General features: G+C 50.9%; 1 protein-coding gene across 4 annotated transcripts in view; it reads left to right on the forward strand.

The window, feature by feature from the left end:
• Positions 1–2,102: 2,102 nt before the first annotated feature.
• Positions 2,103–15,184, forward strand: part of Rsg7 (Regulator of G-protein signaling 7) — a 92,993-nt gene continuing 79,911 nt past the window's right edge. For 3 of the 4 annotated variants that reach the window (XM_077682035.1, XM_077682039.1, XM_077682036.1), the window contains exon 1: positions 2,104–3,019. In XM_077682035.1, the coding sequence (XP_077538161.1) occupies positions 2,903–3,019 (117 nt within the window). In that variant the 5' untranslated portion in view covers positions 2,104–2,902. Of the gene's footprint in view, positions 3,020–15,184 lie in introns of all 4 variants that reach the window. The other variant, XM_077682038.1, reaches the window with a different exon arrangement.

Genomic DNA, 15,184 nt, shown 5'->3' on the forward strand with positions numbered 1-15,184 from the left:
ACTTTGGAAAGGCACAATTTTATCTCGGGACGTTGGGTAGAAAATTTAAACCAGGTTTTCATGCCAGGGAAGCTGAATGCAGATGTGGGTTGTTGAGCATAACAAAATCACTAATTTATCTTTCATTTTGTCTGTTTGAGTGACATCACCTGGAAACTTCAGTGCTAAGGCTCCTAAGGCTCCCAACATTTGCAGCACACTACACGTATGACATCCAGCTTGCACATCGGCATCTAGCACACCTTCGCTGAGGGGCAACAAAAGAACAGCCTCTTGCATCATGATCGAGATTGCGTTGGAAGAATTCTAATGAACCTCTTGCTATGCAGATGCCCCATTCTTTACTGTTACAGTACAAAAATGAGAAACCCCTACCTTGCAAAAATTTGAATATGATGCAGACTTTCATTCATGGGACTAGTATTTTGGGAGTTGTGCCAAAACGGAAGTTTCGATTATTTCCCACACTGAAGGGAATGAGAACCAATTGTCCCATGAATGCTTGCTCCCATCGTGACCTTAGTGTTGTGATGCTGTGTAATCCATATTCCTTGGTTGTCAAAGTGTGCGGTGAGGCACCGTTTGACCTATTGACATTGATGAACGTTTGCAAGAAAGACCCCATCGATGGACAGTTGATATGAAGGTAGGTTTGCTAATATCATCTTCGATAAACCGCGCCGGTGCACCCCGGGGCGCACTGATGCGCCTCTTCATCCTTGATAAACCGCACTGGTGTGCACCATCCGTCCTTGATAAACCGGGGTGCACTGTCGCGGGGCAATTTTCAGTTGCCGCGCCGTGCACCAAGAGAGTCGACGAGGTGCCGGGGGGCAATCCCAAGACACATCGCGAATGACGCCGGGGAAGCGGCTTCCCTTGCTGTGTGCTGCAGTGATAGTGCATCGACGCACTCATGTGAAGGTGGACTGGGCTGTATATTGCTGCTGACAAGGATGACTTGCTTGCGAATTCATCGGGCAACGATGCGACAGGCTCCGAATGGGCAGTAACAGTAGCCAGAGATTATAAATGAGGAGGTGAATTTCGTGTACTGTGAAGAAGGTTGCATGCATTGCCAGCCAGCTGGAGATTTCCATTCGTTTTGTTCGATTGAATTATCATGAACAGTCACTGGAGTGCCTAGACCATGAAGACCTACATGCTTTGCTGTAGCAGAAGGGCGGAACAAAACGCACTTGCATTATGGCTTTATAACGCATTATGACGAAGACGAGAAGCTTGTATGTAGTTTAGCGGAAGCGGTGGAAGTACGTTTCCGCGCATGTGTGACGTGTATGGGTTGTGAGTACACGTAATCATTGGCCTTCAATAAATGTCACTTTCTAGTAGCGCTGTGTCACGTTACACTGCTGTATTGCCACTTGTGAATGCTCCTTTCATAGCTTAAGAGGTGGCGCTTGGGTAGAACCGCTCAGTTTGTCCTCGATAAACGCCCCGTGCTGGTGCGCACCGTCGTGGGGCACTGTGCACTGCGCCAGTTTTGGGGGCAACGCCGGTGCGTGTTTATCGAGGACGCTATAACTTTTGTGGGTGTTCGAAAGTAGTAAAGTGAGGTGAAGGCACTGTGCTTTGAATATATCTCACAATACTTGGGGCATATAATTGGTCTTTTTTTGTTGGTGCCGTAACCCTTTGTACAAAATTGTATTATTTCTTGCGTTATGCGGCACGAGCTTTACTGAGGCATGAAAATGTTTAAAGGCATATTATCTTTCGTTTAAACGAACACTGAAAGAAGAGAGCCTTAATGCTGTTTTTTAAGGCAGTGGTATTATTAATCCTGAAATTTTATAAGGCACTCGGTCACGAAAAAGAACTAGGGCATTTTAGGGAACAGGGAGCCCCGACTGTTGAAGACCACCACCTTTGAAGGATATTTTGCGCTGAAAATTTAGAACATTGGTCAAAGTGAGCAAAATTGTGAACCTAAGCAAACAACAGAAACAGCAGCAAAAAAAGAAAATTGATCGAGATTTTGTCCTTCCTGAGCAACGCAACAGATGGCGGCAGCTACTTGCGGCTTGTTTTAGTCACGTGGCCAGCCCCATCCGTCTCGCGATTGGTCGTGCGCGCACTGTTTCGGTTTTGCAGCTTTTTGTTTGTAAACGGCCGCTAGGTCAGCTGCTGGCTTTGGGCCCGCTTCGTGTTTCGCTTCTGCATGTTTCCTTGCGCAGCGCGTGTGTGTCGTGCGTGATCGGCATCGAAATGCGGCGGCGGACATCGCTAACGGCCCGGGAATAGCCCCGGCCCGCAACAATCGCCGCCGGCCGGCATTCCGTCGCCGTAGCGCCGCACCGGACCTGTGGGCCGAGCGACGGTGGTGCCTGTGGCACGGACGTCCTGCGCGATCTCTCCGCCGCCGCCGTCGACCATAATGCCGCCAGCTCGGCCTCGCGGGAGCAGCGCTGCCCGCCGACCGCCGCACCTCCCGTGGCTTGCGTCCGTGCGCCGACGACGCTGCGAGCAAGGGCCCCACCGGAGCGCGATGGGGAGCGAACGTTAGGCCTAAGCAGTCGCGCTCGCCCGGCGGGGCCCACGGAACGCCGTCGACTCCGCCGCCCTCCGAGAGGCGACCCGGGGGCCCGCTAGGCCTAACCGGCTTCCGAAACCGCCGGCGCGCTTTCGCTGCTCCCTGTGCGGTCTCTCCGCGCGCTCGACGGGCCGCCGAGACTTGGGACGAGGCGTGAGGGGGAGCAGCGGCCAGTGGACGACCCTGAGTGTGTGTGTGCTGGATCGGCGGCCGCAGGCGTCGCGCTGGTGGCTCGCGCGCGGCCCGCGAGCTTGCTGGTCCCGCTGGTATGGCCCGCGCCTCGGCGTCGCCCCGACGGCCCCGAGGCTAGACTTCGGCCGCACCGTGGCACCGCACGAGCGCCTGGCCATGGCGTACCGTCGCAAGACGGACACGGGAGGAGGAGGAAACAGCCAGGCCAGCGGCTCTTCGGCCACCGCCGCTGCCGCCAACGAGGAGAACCCCAACCAGATCGTCTGCCGGAAGGTGAGCTTCGGCGCCGGGCACGCGCGCCATGCGACGGTGCATGCACTGACAGGCCACTCGCAACGATCTCCGCATTCAGGTGTACTACCTGCCTAGAGCGCGCAAGAAATCGCCACCCAGCCGCTGTAGACAATCACATGCACCAGTGGGCTGCTTGTTTTCGTTGACATTTTTTTTAACACTCGCGGCTGCTCTGTTTTGCGATTGCGCAATGCTTCAGCGTCAACTCACCCCGGATATCTACAAATGTCAACTGAACCGCTCTGCAGTGCTTCTTGTCATCGCCCCGAACAGTTTCAGCGGTCGCTGCTGTAAAGGCTGAGTGCTACCCGTTCTTTTTATTTATTTTTTTCTCGTCCCGTTTCAGCCTTCCGTTTTGGTCTCGCAAATTCCCAGCGGCCTCTCAAACAAACGTCAGCGCGCCGCCCTGCTCGTACTTCGTGCAAGCCACAGTGTTGCGGCGGCCGAAATAAGTGATCGATGTTGCGTGATTCTCCATCGCGTGCGCGCTCGCCTCCGTTGCCGGAAGCACGGCGTCAAAGGGAGAGTCGGCGGGAACATGCTACAGCTTAGCATGTTGCGTATGTGCCTGCTCAGGCGTCATTTTTTTACGAACTGCGCTTGAAGGCGCTGCATGTTTGTCAAACAACTCGCGTTGTATTGTGCATCACTGTTTTTTATTCTTGTCTTTCCCCTCGCTCTTTGGAAATCGAGCATGCGCGTATGAGCGAATCTATATCTGGCACCCGCGTACAGTTGTGGGACGAAGGAAACGCGATCACGAAAATATCCACCAGAGCACACAAGCAGCGCGATTTCTTTCCACGCAGTTCGAACTGACGCGTTGCTTAATTGCAGCAACAAAGTCGGGAAATGTGTCTTTCCAAAAATACGAACAGCGCGCCATTATTTGACCTCCATCAACAGTTTTTTTTTTTTTTTTTCCAATTTTGCGTCGTCTGGATCATATTTTCGTCTTTGCATTTAATCTGTCCATGACTGTTCGGCAAATTCGCGCTATAACGGAGCCCTCGTGGCTTCGTTGTAAGCGATGCCTCGTTTAAAACGGGCATGATGTTATCTCTATACACAGCACTAAAGGCCACGATACACTTCGAATGGAGCGGTATTTTGTTACAACGGAGGTTTTATAAAGCAGTTCACTTTTTATGTTAGCAGGCAGGCCATTTGCAAACAGCATACCGTGTATCGGAAGAAGGCGTATTTGCCCGCTCTTCTGTGGATGCAATTGCAGTGTTAGTTTTCTAATCACCGAGCTCACGTGCGTTAGTTATGAACGTGGTTTATAGCGTACTATTTCCCTGTCATAGGTTTGTTTCACCCATTACGTAGTAGCTTTCACCATCCGATCTCCTTCCAGAAATTTGCCGGGGCCTCATGGCTAAATCAGTCCTCGTAGAGCCACTGAAGCATTTATAAACGACAGTAGGTCGTCCTATCTCTCCAATTTCAGTTTTCGCAATAGGTGCATTGAAAAAAAAAATGCTGTGTTCTTTCTAAAGAAATCAAAGTGCGCTCCTCGAGCGACGCTGAAACGTTTTATGTCAGAGAGCAGAAGATAATACCTTTCTTTCTCGCTCTCATAAAATAATTTGGTCACAGCTTTTTTATTGAATTCTCTGTTGCCCAGAAACCTTAGAAAATTTTGACAGTCTGCACGTATGCGTGTCAGTGCACCACTTACCCATTCACGCTTAAAGCCGTTAAAGTTCCGTGTTATATATATATATATAAATATATACACACACGACCTACGCCATCCTCCCCGTCACGGTACTCGCGGCGCCAGTTTTGCGCTCGACGTTAGGCATTTAAGTCGATAATTTTCAATTACCTCGGCGTCAGCGCTTCCGTGCGAGCGACTTTATTTGCGTCGGGCACTACGCGAGCGCGCATCCAAATCCCCCCGTGCTTTGTCTTGTAGCTAATTCGTACTCGCGGAATAATCGCGCGCGAACTGCGCCGGCCAGGCAAACAATCCGGAGCAGAAAGCGCCGGAGAACGCCCTTTTTCCAGCTGCGTACACTGGTTGGCCGTAGCGCACGTTGTTGTGCGATAATGTGTTGCATCTGTGCTTCCTAGAGTTCCGCTGCTGTTCCTGGTCCGAACAATGCAACAGCGCCGTCGACCCGAGTGGGCATTGCCTTTTGTAGCAATCCGAGTGTTTGGTGGTTTTTTTTTTTTTTTTTTTTTTTTTTTTTTTTTTTTTTTTTCAATTTCGCCGTGTGCGCAATAATGCAAGTGTTTCTCTCTCTCTCTCTCTCTTTTTTTTTTTTTGAGATCCGTGGCCAGCAGCTTTCAAGCATTGTGCCCTTTGCGCCGGTAATTGATGACCGCTATTGTAGCTTGGCGCAGGTGGGTTACCATTTGATTTTTTTCCTCCGCGACTGTGCACGAAAGTTCAGAAAAAAAGAAGTATATTTGCTTCGCGGGGCGCTCATTTTTATTCGCAGTTATAACGGTTGTGTTTATCAGATCTATTTGTTTTTTGTGGCTTAGGATTACGCCGGTAAATTTTTGGGTACGAGAGGAAAAAAAGCAAAAAAAAAAAGCACTCTTCGTAATCAGGCTGCACCTGCATGCATGGTTGTCCTACAGTGAGAGCACGCTCTACAGGCGCTGTTTGTGTTGCCAAATTGTTGCGTTTCTTTTCCCCTCAGTTTTCGAGAACCGTTGGTTTTCAATTTGGTCGGCAGAGTTGATTTGAGAAAGACAATGACCTTGAGGAGGAGGAGGAATAAGCGTAATAAACGTCTGTTCAGCAGTTAACCCGAGGAAAGTGTCCTTATTCCTCCAGGGCTCCTTGAGACCGTCTGACTTCTTGGGCTCTCTTCACCAGCCAAAGCTGGTCGTCAGCGTCCGAGCTGGACAGTGCCCTCTGCCGTAGTTTCATACAGTACCGAGAGAGGAATCTGGCGCTAATGTCAACGCGGACTCTGAGGCTTTGCTTACGTTTAGAAGGGAATGATGGGTAGAAGTGGAACCGGATTGCGTGGGCTCGAAAGGTGGCTACGGCCGCGCATATTGCATTTTTCGCAAGAAAAACACTCACTGCGCGGTTTGTTGTTTACGAATTACACTGTGCAATAGAAAGTTAGTTGATAAATAACGTTGCTGTACGATATAAAATGGGGTGTTTATATAAAGGGCAGACGAGGAATCGAGGAGGTTCGCGGAATACGCCCGCTGTTTGCTGCTAACTACAGCGGGGTGGGATCTTCTTTAAGAACTATTTGTAAAAGTCCTGGTGCTGATAGTTGTTTTATTAAGAAAAAAATGTGTTCTTTAAAAACCGCATACCTTTGAAGAAGTTACCTCAGCCTGAACGCATGGCATTCTTTTACCTGGATTCATGTCGGCCGGCAGTCTGCGCTGTAGGAACAGGCGTTCGCACGAAAAGAGTGACCGCTTCAAGCATTTGGTAACAAGCGTAGGTGTAACAACTAATTCGCGGGTAAATTCACCGCAAATAGTGCCATAATTCGTGGTCGTTTGTGTTTCCGTGCTCGATCTGCTTGCGGCAACCTGCCCGATCATAGAACACTTCGGTTAAGCGCTGCGCCAGCGCTCGTGGACATTAATCTTAAATGAAAACGTATTTCCTGACGCTTTTTTCCAACATGTCGCATATTACCAAGACCAGAGAGAAACAGGCTGCACGACCTCCCGGAAGCCACCAAGCGTCAATCCGAATTCACCTCCACCCATCACGTCCACCGCGGCGGACAATCGCAGCGTCCGATTCCTCTCTACTTATGATCGTATGAAACTCTATGCCCCCTGCAACTACTGAGGGGAGGGGAGGGTAGAGGGGTAGGTGTGGTTTCTTACCACAACACGGCATTGTTCCAGTGAACCATAGTTCGGTAGAGGGTACCGGAGCCTCGCAGAAATGGCATTGCGAGGAGTATATCGTAGGGGCAAGCATGTGGGCTCTAGTCGGAGGAAGAAACGCATTCGTTTGTACCCCTGATAGGTGGCTTTCCTGCTCTTTCGTGAGGTTTTTGTGTGGAGGGGGTTACATGGTTCGCTCCAGCCGGTCGTGCTGCGCGATTTCTGTCCCGTCTTGGTCGTCAAGGACATTATCGTCCTCAAACTTAGTAGTACTACTCGTTGCAAGCTTGTTGAACAAGCAGTGCAACTAACCTCTGTATATATATATATCACGCCGTCATACACGTATACGGTCATGTTCCGATGGGGCTATATATACGGCAACGAGCCCTCCAGTCCACTGCGCATGGCAGTATGCGTGAAGAGCTGCGCTTTTCGCGCCGGGCCACAAGCCGAAAAGGTTCGTGCTGGGCAACGAAACTGGCAGTAATGCCGACCGAAATATGCGTGTTTCGTTTTCAAGTATTACCACCCGTGAATTATCTTCGAAAAACAAATTCAAATATCCGGCCACGACTGAATGTCCGAAAGTCGAACATTAAGTTTCGCGACAGAATATGAATGAGTCGAAAAAAAAAAAAGGGAAACTTATCCCTTATATATTTGCGAACACCCAAAACACTCGCGTAAAGAACGTGTCCTGCCCGCGCTACCGAATATGGCGAGACCGATCCGTAGTCCATTTGCTGGTTTGACTTGCACCGCCGGGCGTTCTGAAATATGCACCGAAGCCGCACTGCTGGGGTGTTTTCGGATTTGGCGCCCATCAGAAATGCGGCCGAGAATAGACGCGCGCTGGTCGGCAGCGAAAGCTTTGACTGGACTCGACCGCGCGAAACGAGCGGCTCCTGTGTGTTGTGGTATATACGCGGCCGTCACGCAGTCGGTCGGCAGAGCCTTTCGAGAGGTGTATACAACTCCGGGAAGAAATGCGAAGAATTTCCTCGCAAATATCTTGGACCTTCCTTCGGCCCGGCTTGGGCCCCCGTAACCCTGCGTGTTTATTTCCCTTTTCTTTTTCAGGTCGACAAATTTCTATCTAAATGTCCAAATGCTTTAGATTCCTCGTTAGCGGCAGTGTGCAGGCTATCGCCGCGTTTAATTGATGATGCGCCGAGAAGGAATGGCCGCTTCTGTACGGTTGACGAAATGGAAAGTCGCGACCCGCGGCCCAAAAGCAAGGAATGCCAGTGTAGAGAAAATGAACCAGTTCGTAGGGAAGATGGGAACTCCCGTCTCACGCGTGCATACTAGTGAGCGTGACTTGATCACGTCGTGCGTTGATTGATTGATTGATTGATTGTAGAGTTTAACGCGCCGACGCAGCGCAGACGATGAGGCGCGCCGTAGGGGTGGGCTCCGGGTTCATTTTGACCACCTGGGGATCTTTAACGTGCGCCGAAATCTCGAACAGGGGGGCATTTTTGATTTTCGCCTCCATCAGAAAAGCGGCCGCCGCGGCCGGGAATCGAACCCGCGTCCTCGTGCTGCTCACGTCCTGCAACACTAAGCGCTCGCTCCTCCTAGCCGACGCGAAGCTGTTTACATTCGCCCAAAGGAATGAATCGGCAGAGGAGCGAGCATACGCCTGAGGAAGCGGACGCTCCTTCACCTTATCCGCAGCATGGGTAAGGGGGCAGGTGGTGGTTTTTTTTGTAATATCATTGCAACGTTTTCAGGGATTGGCTGCTAGGCGGCATTCCCGCGAAATGTAGTTTAAAATGTGCTGAGGTTGTCGGGATGCGAGCTACAGCGAAAGGTTCGTCGAACTCTGCCATTGGGCGGCGGCCGCTTTTCTGATGGAGGCGAAAAGCAAAAACGCCCGTGTGTTCGAGATTTCGGCGCACGTTAAAGATCCCCAGGTGGTCAAAATTAATCCGGAGCCCTCCGCTACGGCGCGCCTCATCGCCTGCGTTGCGTCGGCGCGTTAAACACCACAATCAATAAATCAACTCTGCCATTGGACGGGCGCGCGGAGAACCCTCTTCCCAGGAGTGTTTATTCACGTGCGGGCTCTGTACGGCTCATTAGAGCTCCGTGTGGACAAGACCTTCGCCCTCCAAACTTCAAAACAGGTCGGCGCAGTCCACAAGGAACGCCAGAGGAAGACCGTCCTGTTCAGGATAAACTTGCTACTAAGTTGACGCTGAGTCACGCGAGGGGAGGCGACAGCGTTGGTTAGCGTTGCATGTATACGCTCTTGTCAAGAAGGCAACGTCGCCGTGCGGTTCAGGGCTGCAGCAGAATTCTTGCGTGTTCTCCGCTATCAGCTCGTTGGTGGTCTCCAACGGAGACGCGGTCGCCGCTGGCGCGGCTCGCGACGGGGAATTGTCACCCACATCCCGAAGGACATTGCGGGTTTGATCCCGGCCGCGGTGGCTGCTTTTCAAATGGATGCGGAAAGCAGCAATGCGGCATATGTGTCGAGATCTCCGTGCACGTTAAGGATACCTACTAAGGTCGAAATTAACACGGAGCCCTCCACTACGGCGCGCCTTATAGCCCAGGGACGGTATTCTGAAGTTCTGTCCGCTTCGTGTCCGTTTCGAAAGTGTCCGTTTGAGGCGAGTTCTGATTGGCTAGAAGCGAACACCCGGATGTGACGCAACGCTAGCACAGAGCTACTGCGTTGAGCCGCGGCTTCTCGCAGCAGACGATTTGGAGCAGACGATTTTTCGCCAACTTGTTGCTGGCTCGCTGGCGGTACAGGAGGGCAAAAAGTAGTGTTGACCCGTTCTAAATGCCTGCAAAAGATTTCAGCCTCTCGAAGAGGCCTGTGCGGTGGCTGGGCGACGAGCTGCGAGACAAACTTGGCCGGCGGCACCGTGGGCTCAGTGTCGAGGACGAAGTGATATGCGCCCTTCGCTTATTCGCTACCGATGGTTTTCAGTCAGCGGTCGGTAACGAAGAAACGATATCGCTGTCGCAGCCCTCCGTGAGCCGGTGCATCTGCGCCGACGCCATCACGATCGTCTGCGAGCTTAACTACGTTCTTTCTTTCTCGTAAAGTTTAGGAAAACAGTACGACGGACGATTTGTTGCTCCCAGGCAACTTGACCAGCCCAAAAGCCCAGTAGCGGGACGATAGAGAAAAAGAAAGAAAAGGGAAATAAAATACAAGCAAGAATCACCAGCACAATGTAGTCAAATAAAATTTACATCTTTGTCACCACATAGCACCAGGTAAAATGTGGGAAAAATAAGATAACAAGAAATACAGAGGAAAAAATACAATCGCAGGCACAGTATAATCTTTGCTGAATGTAAAATGCCAGTAGATAATTGCTGAGCAGATGACCAAAATTTCACAAGCACTCGGCATGCAATTTATAAACTTTTATTGGTACTTGACAAATACACATACCAGAGCTTAACGTTCGTAGACATGAGGCGAAGCAGGCACGTATGGTTAAGGAACGAAAATTCCGACCACTCGCATAAAAATCGTCGTCCGAGCGCGAAAAAAAAAAAAAAAATGTGGCGAATTCTGGCGTTGTTTACTCCTTATTGCCACAGGATGATGATGATGATGATATTTGGGCTGTACCCTTTGAATCGGGTGGGTGTGACGTGCACACACTAGCCAGGACAAACAGCGAGAAATGCATAAAAAACATAACACATAACGTGGCACGAAAGAGACAAACATATGGCACACCAAAAGGGAACACTTGACAACACTCAGGCACATAAACAAACAAACAAACAAAAAAAACCCAGCATAACAGAACGAAGACTCTGAGAATGTACAGGCGTCCCTGGCCTGCCGTCGCACACCAGCTTTCCAGACTGCTGGTTACATCTGCCATCTGTCGACATTCATCGCCTTGTGGTGAAAATTTTCAACTGCGTCATGTTATCGTAAAAATCTTACCATGTTTAGGTTCTCAAAATACATAAAAAATACGCAAGGATAGTTTAAAATAGATTTAGTTGTTTAAAATGTGTTTACACAAAAGGCTGCGCAAAAGTCAACTCAAAGCCGGCCTACAAACGGAAGTACGTAACTATGAAATTGATGCAAAAAGGACGTTTCCAAAGCGGGCAAACTCAAGAATAGCGCCCCAGGTGTAGCGTCGGCTCGTTAGAACCCCCCCCCCCCCCTTCCCCCCTACCCCCGAAATGTCACCGATATTGCGGGTACTGTTGCTTCACCGTTCTCCGAAATAGCTGGGAGAACTTGGAGGCCTGCGGTACAGCCTATTCAGCCCTGGCGCAGATACCGGATATAGCCATCCTGACCGCTTTACTTCAGTCCGCGATTAAAGCAACGCGAGGACGCGCAGTAACTTAACCCTCCTGCCAAGGACCGGACCGGCAGTGGGCAGCGTCTCCGGTTAAAACGGGAAAAGTATCGGTGACAGTGTACAACCCTGCGGGCTGCAGGCCGGACGCGGGAATAGAAGCCGCCGCGACCTCGGTTCGATTCCGGGCCATTCAATCATCCGCGTCTCCAATCTGGTAGAGCAGGACAAACAGAAAGGAGCGTTCCATCTGATCAAATGTGTTCGGCAGATCGATTTCCTGGAGTACGGCTAAACTTGCAGTGCCCGGAGGCTCCGCGACTGCCGGTCACGCCGCCATCGTTTGAAGGCACGACTGGCGTGTGTCTATATCCATGGAGCGGATGTTTCTGTGCGGCGCGCCGCTTGGCGTGAATGCGGCGCGGCGCTGGAATGGGGAATGCGGGACTGAAGCGACCGAGGTGGTGACGGGCCAAGGAGTCTCTCACGAAGCGACGCAATTCTCATCAAAATGAAGGGGGGGGGGGGGGGGGGGCAAAGTCGGGCGTTAAAAAGAAAAAAAAAACCCTTTTTTAAAATGATAATTAAAACGCGAAGCTTTCTCCCGTGCAACCGGGCTCAAAGTCGAAGCCCAAAATCCGAAATGTTTCTATCTTGTCGGAAGGGCGTAATCGGATAGACGTCGGCCTTATAACGCGAGGGACCAAGCTTCGATTTCCAACCACGGGAAGCATTTTTTTTTTCTTTCTGGAGAAAGTTTCGCGTTTCATCACCGTCGTCGTCGTCGTCGTGTGCCCTCCCATTATGTAAAGTTGGCTTTCCTGCAGTTCGACGCCACCAGTGAGGCATAGCAGGCTTCGCTTTAATAAGATGACCTGCTGCACGTATACTGTCCAGTTTGCAGCCAAGCAAGCCAAGGCACGCGAACGTCACCAGCTTTCCCGCCAAAAAAGCGAACCGTTCAGAAACCATAGGAGAAGCGTGATGCTTCAGCAAGGAGTCGACTCGTACATGAACACCGTAGACAAATATATTGCAGAACCGGGAAAACTTGTGTTGTCCAAACTTACTGCCCATGCATTTCATTTGGGATAGTTTGGATGGCTCAAGAGCCTGGTAAAGCAATGTTCTTATTTCGAAACTATGCACAGAGCAGTCTTTCGCCCTCAGCATTATATCTCCGCGAAAAGTCATTGCACTAGGCTGAATAACTCCGGAGTACTAATCATTTCTGAAAGAACTGCGGTGAACCGGAACGCTGCACCTGAATTCTCGCCTTAAAGAAAATGGCAGACATGTTTCAGGCTTCGAACGAAAGAGCTGTCCGCTCGCGTGTCATTATCATCGTCATCATCATTATCGTCACAACTCGTTCTTCTTTCCTCACTATCTCTCTCATGTCCGAATTCTGGTTCCCGCGAAGTGCCAGTGCACTTGCCCGGACGTATATGATGACGGCGATGATGATGATGAGATCGTTTATTTCGTGTTTGAAATGGGACAAATAGTCTAAAGCCACGTGTGGTTTGAGTGGCAGAGCCTGGCAATCATCACAAACCGAATACAATAAGAAAATACATGTCAAAGCGAAAGCAAAATAAGGGAACAACGAATTCGGGCAAGCCAAGTACGTAAAGATACATGGCGAATGCATGTAGTGGGGGATGCCGGTAGCGCATTGCATATCTATTTCTCAAGAACTTTTTAAAATTTGTATCTCGAATTTATGCTGGAAATATCGCCACGAAGTTGCTTGAACGAAGTTGCTTGAACGTCCGTGTCTTGTATACATTTGGAATATGTGATGCGGGTGGGCTCAAAATAACTCTTCAAAGCGCAGGACCGGTGACCGAACTGAACCGTCCTCTTCCTCATCCTCGCCGTGCTCTGTTCGCGCGTGACTCGGAAAAGCAATCCTGTTCTCTTGCCGGAAGAGGAAGTGCGCTAATTACGAAACGGAATTGCGGGAACTCGAGCCGCGTCCGCTCGCGTGCAGTGCCAACCTTTGTCTCCGCCCGCATCGCTGCCCGCTCCCAGTTACAGTAAACATTTTAGAATAAGAAGAGCGGTTGCATGCGCGGGACAATCTCAATCTCCGGTCAAAAGCGGATCGCGCGCATCGAACCGCGCCGAGCAATGTTTGCCGAGAACGGCTCACGGCTCTATTTTTAATGTTCAATCATTAACGGTATTGCCGCGCCGGCATCGACCGGCCGTCGTCATTACGATCGTCGTAGTCTCCGGTCCCCTTCGATCTGCGCCCCGCGATGTCTTCGCCAGCATCGGTGATGGCCGGGTTTCGGGCGCTGTGCTCTCAATCACTGCCACAGCTGTAATATGGCGACCGGACAGCGCGGTTAGCAGGCATACAAGCTGTGATAGCGGCTTCGGCCAGATTGATTGATTGATTGATTGATTGATTGATTGATTGATTGATTGATTGATTGAATGTGTGGCTTAACGCGCCGACGCTACTCTCCTGGGCTAAGAGGCGCGCCGTAGTGGAGGGCTTCCCCGGATTTATTTCGAACACCGGGGGGTCTTAACGTTTTCGCCAAAATATCGAGCACATGAGCGTTTTCAGAAAGAGCTGTGCGGTTGTTTGGTTGGCGCAAACTGTGGCACGTACCCACGCGGGGTGTTGGCAGAGGAGCTGGAAATTAACGTAACATAACAGAACTTTATTAGAGAGGGTGGATGCATCGGCGGGGTTAGGGAATGGGGAAATTAAACACCCCGTCACAGCCGGCCCCAACCACCCTAACCCCTAACCCCCCCTCCTTCTTTTACGATGACACCACAACTTGCACTGATCCGACAACGCTATCAACCGGCACCGTATTCCAGATAATCAACCGTGACCCGAAAAATGTCCCAGTGCGATCCATTTAGCCGTGGTCTCCACTGCAAACTGTGTCCTTGTATCGCCTTTCTACGGAGGGCCTCGTCAGGCTGTAGCCTTTTGCCCTCCACCTTATGTGTAAATGTACTTTCACCTCTTGGAATCTTTCAAATAAAAAATAAAAATAAAGTGTTCCCACACTCAAGATGATCACTGAACTTTCCACACCTTACGTCCCTACCACCGAAGGGCTCTGGTGTTCATTCCCGTTATAGCTTGCCACCACGATAGGCAGCAGCGACCTTTTTTAAGTGCGAATGCACTTTATAAGCGACCCTGAATTCCGTTGACCGCCGTCCGTCCACATAGCAACAGCTGCGGGTGCGCGCGCTCCTCGTCTTCCTTGGCAACGGGGGGAGATGGCACATACCCACGTGGGAGATTGGCCAGGAATCTCCTCGTCTTCCTAGGCAACGGGGGGAGATGGGCGCGCGCTGCCTGGCCGCTGACATGGCACATACCCACGTGGGGGATTGGCCAGGAATCGGGCGTGAGAAGGGCTAATGCACCCGCTTAAAGGAGTACTGACACGAAATTTCAAAGCTGAGATCCGCTCTAGCAATCAAGTACAACGACAGCACAAATAGGTGTCTGTGAATAAATGCATCTTTCTTTCTTTGTAGTTGTGTGTGTGTGTGTGTGTGTGTGTGTGTGTGTGTGATCTCTCTTTCGCGAACATTACCGAACCGCGCAAATTCAACTCCTGCATTCGCACTTTCACATTCTTCCCCTCGGGGAAATGCGGGGAAATTTTTTTGAAGGAGAGAAACACACGGTCATAGGTCGGCAGGCTCACTAATGAGTGCACTCACGCACCTCCCACTCACCACTCATGAGTGAGTGGTGAGTGAGCCTCGCCATATCGTTTTGGACTGGCGAGTGTGAGTGCGAGTCCCACGCGCGGTGAGCCCCGCTCACCACTCGCGGGTGCACTCGCGCCATTTGCGGGGCTTGCCGTTTTGAGTGCCACTATTATCTTGCACTCGCTGTTGGCTATTCGTCGCAGGAGTCGCTCGCTGTGTAGACTTTTAGCTTCGGAAATATGCCGTCACTGAGCTCCTGCAACGGGACACCCTAGAATTAATCCTCTGGTAGCGTGTTGAT

The sequence above is a fragment of the Haemaphysalis longicornis genome, unplaced genomic scaffold (assembly GCF_048455015.1).
Source record: "Haemaphysalis longicornis isolate Haplotype H1 unplaced genomic scaffold, Haemaphysalis longicornis Haplotype H1 scaffold_8, whole genome shotgun sequence".
In the NCBI taxonomy this organism is placed as follows: Eukaryota; Metazoa; Arthropoda; class Arachnida; order Ixodida; family Ixodidae; genus Haemaphysalis; species Haemaphysalis longicornis.